Source organism: Bubalus bubalis, chromosome 4 (assembly GCF_019923935.1).
Source record: "Bubalus bubalis isolate 160015118507 breed Murrah chromosome 4, NDDB_SH_1, whole genome shotgun sequence".
Classification (NCBI taxonomy): Eukaryota; Metazoa; Chordata; class Mammalia; order Artiodactyla; family Bovidae; genus Bubalus; species Bubalus bubalis.
The window spans coordinates 79,453,746-79,462,822 of NC_059160.1; the positions used below are offsets into that span (position 1 = coordinate 79,453,746).

Here is a 9,077-nt window from a genome sequence, read left to right on the forward strand (position 1 = left end):
TCTATTTAAAACCTTAAAACATTCTTCATTTTGTAAGTGAGGAGAGCTTTTTATGCAACTTTATATCAGGGCTTCCAGTCTAAGTGGTACTCCCCCATGAGTAAGACAGGCCATACCAGGACTAAATCAACTAGCTGCAGTATCAGGCAAGCAACCCTGATGCCAGAGACACAGATGCTGCTCTTGCACACCAACCTTTCCAACCTTACCTCTTGCTTCATCCTCTTTGCTGCATCCACCTTGTTCCTCAAGCATGGCCTATGCTTTCCTTTCTTTGCCCATTCCCAGGTTTGGCCTAGAAAGTCCTTTCCTTATCTCTACTGTCAAAATACTACTTATCAACATACCATTTCCATCTGCAAGAGCTTATGCTTTCCTCTCTTGGGGTAACTGTATCCTATTTAATTAACAACCCTCTCTGTGAGCCTTTCTTACAGAGCTTAGCTAGTTCTACCTTGCTCTAACCCTGCCCAGCCACTCTTACTGAAGCATAAATGTTCCTCACTGTTCTGCTCATCTGGAAGAGGCCCTTAAACACACAACAGGGGCTTGATTTTCCTATCAGATAAAAGACTAAACATAATACCCAAATATCCAATACTTGCCATAACTAAACACTAGGAAACTTCACTGAGAGATCTCTGAAAAACAGTATTGATTTCCAAAATCACAAAAAAGACTCAGTCTTACTGAACAAATCTTGCTACCTAAAATTACATTATTTCAATGTCAGAAGAAACAAAAAAGGTAATCTGTTGTCCCACGCAGAGAATGCTGACAGGAGAATCCTGAAGGCACTAGGTACTCCTTACAGAGAGGTTTCATTTCAGTTGTACTTTTTGGTCATTTTAGACTTTAATAAGTCAACTTAACATTTAACTGAGAGCCTTGCCCTGCTTCACTAATTAACAGTGCAATAAACAAACAAAAAGGAAATCAGTAATAACTAATTCTGGATATAAAGTGCAGTGAGCTGGGTTTCAGGTTAGGGTTCCTACATGTAGAGTTGTATAAATAGGGCTCTCTCCCATAGAGTCTACAGAGAAAAGGTGAAAAGCATAAACGTCAAACAAGTGGTGAATGAACAGATCATCAGGAGCCCTAGTTTAAAGGGCTCTTTCATCAATCCCCAGCCATAGGGAAGAAATACTTCAACAGCACCCTAAAGGAAACAAGAAACTGAATCATGAAAGGAAACAATAAAAAAGCATCAGCGGCATGCCTTACAAAAAGTACTGGTGAGATTTAAGTCTCACCCCCTACTTTGTCTCAAAAGTGCTTTCTAATAATACTGCGCACATTCCAAACAGCTTCCATCTGCCAAAAACTTACCAACTGCATCTCCACTGCTCAGCAACCAGGGTGAAAAACCAATCCCAAGGGAACCTTCATCCCTTCATTTTGGCAGTAAACTGCAAACATCTACCTTGCTGGGCATTTATCCACAGGGCGAATAGTTTCAAAGTGAATTTAGGAGGTGAGCAAGACCCAAGGGAAAACAGGAGAGACAAAACAAAAAGGAGAATGGGTGAATACAGATTTAAAGGGAAAGGTCAGGAAAACAGAAAAGTCAAGAATTTATTTGAGGGGGTGGGGGGTGGGGGGAAGGAAAGCAAAAGGCAATACAAAAAGTAAACTCAAAAGAAGAGAATAAAATACTACTCTACCCTAAAGATAAATGACTCAAGAAGGAAGATGAGGAGCAGCAAAGAGTAGAGTCCTGATGACTTGAGGAACTTTAAAAATTCTCTTACTGTATCTTTTAAGACTTATTGGGTTCGGAGTTCGGAATCCTAGAAGAGGCAAAGGTCTAGCCGTGGAGGAAACAGTGAGACAATGCTGGAGAGTAAAAAGATCCTCCCTCCTAAGCTCTTAGATAGACATCAGGTAAGGCTGAATCAAGGAAACCGCTGGTGAGGAGCCGGGTTCCAGGAAGGGCTTAGAGAGGCAAGTATCACGCGGATTCACTTGTCCGTAGGCGACAGAGTCCACGTGGGCTCGGGGGAGAGCACAGCGATCCCCCACCCCCACCCCCACCCTGGAGGGAGACTGAGAGGCCGGACTAACAAACAGATGGGCTCTCAGAACAGGAGCAAGAGATGCGAAGTGTCCTCGGGAGCTGGCCACACTCGACGGGGACCCTGAAGGGGGAAAAGAACGCAGCGACCAGGGTCAAGGGCGGAGTCGCCAGGGGCCCCGAAGGCGCTCTTCGCGAAGCCGGAACTCACCGATGCCGAGCCCCACAACCAGGCGGCCGGCGAGCAGCGTCTCCTTGTTGTTCGCCGCGGCCAGCACCGCGGAGCCGGCAGTGAAGAGGGCACTGGCCAGCAGGATGGCGGCGCGGCGGCCGAAGACGCCGTTGAGGGCCCCGCCGGCCAGCGCCGAGACGGCGGCCGCCCCCACCGTGCTGGACACGAGCAGCTCCTGCCACATCGCGTCCAGGCTGAGCTGCCGCTTGAGCAGCAGCATGGCCCCCGACACCACCCCGGTGTCATAGCCGAACAGGAAGCCGCCCAGCGCGGAGAAGACTGCCACCACGTACACGAAGGCGGGGGTCTCGTCCTGCTGGAACTGCCGCCGCGCCGCGCGTTCCAGGTCCCCGACGCCGCCGCCGCCCGCGCCCGCGCCCTGCAGGCTGGCGCTCGACTCCGCGGCCGCCAGAAGGCTGCGCTCCCCGGCCGTGCTCGCCGCGTCCGGCTCCTGCTGCTTCCTGCGGCGCTCGCCCATGAGGCTGCTCAAGCTCCGCAGCGTGTACTCCACATTCTCGCTCGCCTTGCGGGACATAAGGCAGGGGCCCGGGGCTGCCCGGGGGAACGAGGCTCCGCGGGCTGGCGGTCTCGAAGGGCTGGACAGCCCGAGCGGACACAAGGAACCGCCGCCTTCCTCCTCCCGGCTCCTGCTCCGCCTGCCACGGTAGCAGCCGCCGCCGCGGCCACTCCGGGGAGAAAGTTGCTGCCCGCCGGCCCCGGCTCTGCCGAGTTGGAGCCTGGCGGGTCTCACTCGAGACTCACGCCCCGCGCCTGCCGAGCTGGCGCTGCGGAGCAAGCGGGAGGTGGGGCCGCAGGTCACGTGCAGCCCCAGCCGGCGGGGCCGGCCCGAGACGCCCCGCCCCTCCTCGGGCGGTGCCAGCCTCAGCCCACCCCGGACCCCTAAACCCCACCTCCCGGTCGAGCGCAACCTCTGACCTAGGGTCCTTCTAACGTGGCTCTCTGTTTCTTAACTGCTCCAAGTCCCGTAGTTTGAGGGTTGCAGTTGAGAAGCAAGCCAGTGTTTGCCAGCCCGGTACTAGACTTCGAGACTCGGAGAAATGGTTTACGATGATCGCACGGTTTGGAAAGGCAAGGAGAGAACCACTTTAGAAAAGCCTGAGGATGGCCAAGGCTGGAAGGGCCTAGGAAAAAATATTCTGTTATGGCATATAGCAAGTACCCCTCCTTCCTTTTATAATATTGTGATATAAATGAATCTGTTCCGGAGCAATTCAGCTTCTTGTCGCCAGTCCCTCCTCAATGTATGCTTCTTTTAAAGGAACGATACATCTTATTTCTTTGAGGTTAGAGTTAACCTATCTCCCCAGGTGAATCACAAAACTTGTTCCATGGATCCCTGATTTGTAAAAGAAAATACACGTTTATACATTCCACTCGTGTCACCAAGTATTAATAGCTCCCACTGATACAAAGTAAACCCAAGGTTTCATCTGATTTGAGGTTTAATAGGCAATCTCCATCAACCCACTCACTAAAAGGAAGGATGTCTTCTCCCTGGAAAAATCTACACTGTTGTCCTCCATTCTCAGGGGGCAATTTTAACTGTCTCATTTGTGTGATGTGTTGTGCTCAATCCCTTCAGTCGTGTCTGACTCTTTGCAACCCTATGAAATGTAGCCCGCTAGACTCCTTTGTCCATGGGATTCTCCAGGCAAGCATAGTGGAGTGGGTTGCCATTTCCTCCTCCAGGAATCCAACTCTGGTCTCCTGTGTCCCCTGCATCGCAGGTGGATTCTTTACTGCTGAACCACTGGGTAAGCCTGCCTCATTTACATGAAACAATGCAAAGATGACATTACTTGCCACCAGTTTTTTTAAACTGTTAATTACGAGTTATTAGTTTGTGGGGGTCCCCCCCCCCCCGCCGCTTTGACTTGTCATTAGTAAATCATTCTATACAGCTTCACTTTAGAAGAGAAACTATGTTCCTCTGATTTGCTTTCATTCTTCAGGCTCAGGGCAGGAGGGAAAGCATCATATAATTCTATTCTTCATGATTTCAGTGTTAGCGTTAGTTGCTAAGTTGTGTCTGACTCTTTTGTGACCCCATGGACTGTAGCCTGCCAGATTCCTCGCTCCATGGGATTCTCCAGGCAAGAATACTAGAGTGAGTACCCATTCCCTTCTCCAGGGGATCCTCCCAACCAAGGGATCAAACCTGGGTCTCCTGCATTGTAAGCAGCTTCTTTTACCATCTTTATTGCTGAGCCACCAGCTTTATTTTCCTTATTTGAGTAAAAGACTTCTTAGTTTGAGGTCTATTTTTCCTTGCAGGCTAGAACTTTTTCCTTTTAAAGAAAAGAATTTTGTTGTCTTGTTTCAATAAAAAGTTACGTTAGAATTTGTCAAAGTTGCTTTTCTTTGGATTATCAGTCATGATTATCTCCATAATACAACACTTTCCTTTCCTGCAACTAGGAAAAATGATTTAATGGACTCAGAGGGCTTAAACTTATTGTGTGACTTTTAAGTAAGGTTCTCTCATAATTCCCAGGGATCAGTTAAACAGAGGGCTTTTAGCTCTAGAACAATAACTCTTTAATAATACTCATGCTACTGTAAAAGATTCAGGTAACAGCACGCCCTTTCCCAGGCCTGCTGGTAAAAAAAACTGCGCCATCTGGTGGTGAGCCATTTCATCGTTTTTGAAGAGCTGGGCTTCTCTACCAGGGGAGAATCGACTGATACTGTTGCCAGTTCCCTCTTGTTGAGATGAAACAAACTTTCATTTACTCCTAGCAGGGACACCTTGTCTCCTGACAATCCCTTGCTGGAAATTCAAATTTTGTGTTCAGTTCAGTTCAGTCGCTTAGTCGTGTCCGACTCTTTGCAACCCCATGAATCACAGCACGCCAGGCCTCCCTGTCTATCACCAACTCCCGGAGTTCACTCAGACTCATGTCCATCGAGTCAGTGATGCCATCCAGCCATCTCATCCTCTGTCGTCCCCTTCTCCTCCTGCCCCCAATCCCTCCCAGCATCAGAGGCTTTTCCAATGAGTCAACTCTTCGCATGAGGTGGCCAAAGTACTGGAGTTTCAGCTTTAGCATCATTCCTTCCAAAGAAATCCCAGGGCTGATCTCCTTCAGAATGGACTGGTTGGATCTCCTTGCAGTCCAAGGGACTCTCAAGAGTCTTCTCCAACACCACAGTTCAAAAGCATCAATTCTTTGGTGCTCAGCCTTCTTCACAGTCCAGCTCTCACATCCATACATTTTGTGTTACAGAGCACTAAACTACTTAAAGTGGTTCCATTCCATATCATCAGGCCACCTAAATACCTAAAAACAGGTTACATCCTAAATGAAATATGACATGAAAAAAGGGATCACAGACTTAAACAGAGTTCTTCCCAGACCTTGAAGAGTGCCAAGTTCATTTTAGTACCACAGCATGAGTAAAATATAGTTTCCTGAAGCCTGCCACATTGCAGATTATGGTGAAATGGAAAGCCCATTGGCCAAGAATCAAAAGACATTGGTCCCATTGCTATCACTGTTTCGCTGTACACTTTTGACAAGCAAATAAATGAGCCTGTGCTTGTTTTCTTATTTGCAGAGCAGATGATGGTACAGCAATGACTCATTTACTAGAAATGAAAAGGAATTTTAAAATATACCTAATTTCTGTTTCAGAGTAAATAATAATTATAAGCATCATTATTGTTTCCAAGGTGAATTTAAAAACCCAAATTTTAGGTACACTTGCTTTACAACCTCAAGAAATGCTAAGGACCAGATAGAAAAGGGAGAAGGCAATGGCACCCCACTCCAGTACTTTTGCCTAGAAAATCCCATGGATGGAGGACCCTGGTAGGCTGCAGTCCATGGGGTTGCTAGAGTCGGACACGACTGAGCGACTTCACTTTCACTTTTCACTTTCATGCATTGGAGAGGGAAATGGCAACCCACTCCAGTGTTCTTGCCTGGAGAATCCCGGGGACGGGGGAGCCTGGTTGGCTGCCGTCTATGGGGTCGCACAGAGTCGGACACAACTGAAGTGACTTAGCAGCAGCAGCAGCAGATAGAAAAGGGAAATAAGTCAGAGAATGGTTTTAGCTGTACTGCTACAGATCCCTTTCCATTCATCTTTCCCACCATAATAGTCCCCTTTTCCCAGAGATAACCACGCCTATCAGTTTGAAATGTATCTTTCCAGAACATTCTCTATGCATTTATATGTATGCATTTTTATGTACAGAGGTAAACACAGTTTTGATATTATTCATGTCAAAAAGAAAAACACACATCAAACTGGTTTAAGCCAAAATTATGGAGAGGGAAGATTTATAGTCTCTTGTCTCTGAAAAGTTTATAATAGACTGATTTCAAATATAACTAAATATGGGACTCAAAAACCAAGATGTCACCAATAACTCCATCTTATCACTTTGCTTCCTTCTGTGTAGGCTCCACTCTCAAATTTCATGTGGTAACCAAGTGGCTGCAGCAGGCTCCAAGATCCATCTCCTATTCTACTCATATCTGAAGGCCAGTTAGTGCCCACAGCTTGAGCTATTCATGGAAGTAAATCATAAATCATATGGGCTTAGATTGGAGGGGGGAATGATACTCCCATAATAAATCTGGGGTCTTTTTTTGCCAGAAGACAGAAAAATCCTGGGCTATAAAAACAACAGACTTGAGTTGTGAAAGTAACTAGTAAAGTGCTCAGTTGCTCAGTTGTGTCTGATTCTTGGGACCCCCATGGACTGTAGCCTGTCTGGCTCCTCTGTCCCTGGGAGTTTTCTAGGCAAGAACAGTGGAATGGGGTACCATCTCCTTTACCAAGGGATCTTCCCAACCAAGGGATCAAACCCACATCTCCTGTGGCTCCTGTATTGGCAGGCAGATTCTTTACTGCTGAGCCATCTGGTAAGCAACTAGTAAAGTAACATGATATAAAAGCCAAATAAAGTGTTTCAAGAAGGAGGGTCTGGCTAATAGTATCAAATGTATTGCACAGAGATCAAAAAGAATAAAAGCTCTTATGAAATCATTGAAGTTAATTATTAGAAAGTCAATGATGAAGACCTAATATACACCATGATAACTATAGTTAATATATCGTATACTGGAAATTTGGGTTTCCTTGGTGGCACTAGTGGTAAAGAACTCGCCTGCCAATGAGGGAAACTTAAGAGACATGGGTTCAACCCCTGGGTTGGGAAGATCCCTGGAGGAGGACATGGCAACCCACTCCAGTATTCTTGCTTGATGAATCCCATTGAAAGAGGAGCTTGGCGAGCTATAGTCCCTAGGATCACAAAGAGTCGGACACGACTGAAGCAACTTACCACACACATGCTTGAAACTTGCTAGTTGAATATATCTTAAATGTTCTAACCACAGAAAAAAGTAATATGTGATTTGATTATGGTAATCATTTCACAGTGTATGTATATATCAAAACATTACACTGTGTACCCTAACAATATACATTTTTTATTTGTCAGTCATACTATAATAAAGCTGTGGGGGTAGGGAGAAAGAGAGAAAAAAGTCAATGGTGACTGTTGAGAATCAGAATATTGTTTTGATAGTATTTTGCTGGTAATATGTTCAGAAACCCAGTAGTAATGTCAGAATCCTGCCCTATTGATCATTCTTCCTTCCTGTACATCTAATAGACAATGGTAGCATCAAAATAAATATACTGTTAATAGGTACAAAGAAGTGGGTCCCAAGGCTAATTTTGAGGTATAATAGATGCACTTCCCCCAAAATCTTGCATTCTTTGACTTGTTCTAAGAAAGAAGAGATGGAATAAGGGAGGCAGGAATGGAAGGTAAAAAGAAAGGATTCTCAGCATGCCCAACAGAAAATGCCCAATCTAGATTTGCTCACTACATGGAGATGTGAAACAGGAAATACAAGAAAGCATGAAGCATGGATGATATTTTGATACATGTTGACTTCACTCACCAATAAACACGCCCAAACAGGAATAGAACTTTTAACACAACATATTATCACTTCCTCCTCTTTTGGGTGGGGAGGGTTATAACACCTCTTACTCCTCAGAGACATTTAGGAGAGAAATTTCAATTAACAGGAAATTAGTGGAAATAACAAACTTGGCTGCATTTTCTAGAAGTCTCTTGGTAAACATGATGAAGGAGAGAATAAAGAGATATCAGGGCCAAGAGAAAGGGTAGAGGGGTTAGGCATGATTTGAATTTATTCATATACGGAAGTAGGTGGCACTAGTAATAAAGAATCTGCCTGCCAATGCAGGAGCCACAGGGCATGCAGGTTCCATCCCTGGGTAAGGGAGAGCCCTTGGAGTAGGAAATGGCAACCCACTCCGGTACTCTTGCCTAGAAAATTCCATGGACGGAGGAACCTAGAGGGCTACAGTCCATGGGGGTCACAAAGAATCAGACATGACTGACTGATGTGAAAAGAATAAATTGATAATTCAAGATCCTATGTGAGTGATAGAACAGTCTCAAAGAAGGCAGGGAGGGAAGAAGCAAGATGGCTAAAGGAGAGGCTAACCTAGCCATAGGGAAGAGGAGGAACACGTCTTTCTCTAAGAGAAAAGGCAAGCAAAAAATATATAGAAAGAGATATAGATATATGTGTGTGTGTGTGTATACACGTATCAGGAAAGAGGAACATGGCATTAGTAACAAAAATACAGTATTAACCTTTGTAGTTCTTTATTGAGGAACTAGCAAGTGTCTATACTAATAGCACTCAATTCTGGGCACTGTTTTTGGCCTGAGGACTTTTATTAATTCATTCATTCATTAATTTAGTTATTATTAATTACTTATTAATTACACAAGCAATGGTATAATTG

The 9,077-nt window shown here is 45.5% G+C and overlaps 1 protein-coding gene across 4 annotated transcripts in view; it reads right to left on the minus strand.

Moving 5' to 3' along the window:
- SLC2A13 (solute carrier family 2 member 13) overlaps positions 1 to 3,084 on the minus strand; it is a 531,951-nt gene extending 528,867 nt beyond the window's left edge. For 2 of the 4 annotated variants that reach the window (XM_025283990.2, XM_025283991.2), the window contains exon 1: positions 2,229 to 3,084. In XM_025283990.2, the coding sequence (XP_025139775.1) occupies positions 2,229 to 2,784 (556 nt within the window). In that variant the 5' untranslated portion in view covers positions 2,785 to 3,084. The remainder of the gene's footprint in view (positions 1 to 2,228) is intronic. The other 2 variants (XM_025283988.2, XM_025283989.2) reach the window with 2 other exon arrangements.
- Positions 3,085 to 9,077: the final 5,993 nt, after the last annotated feature.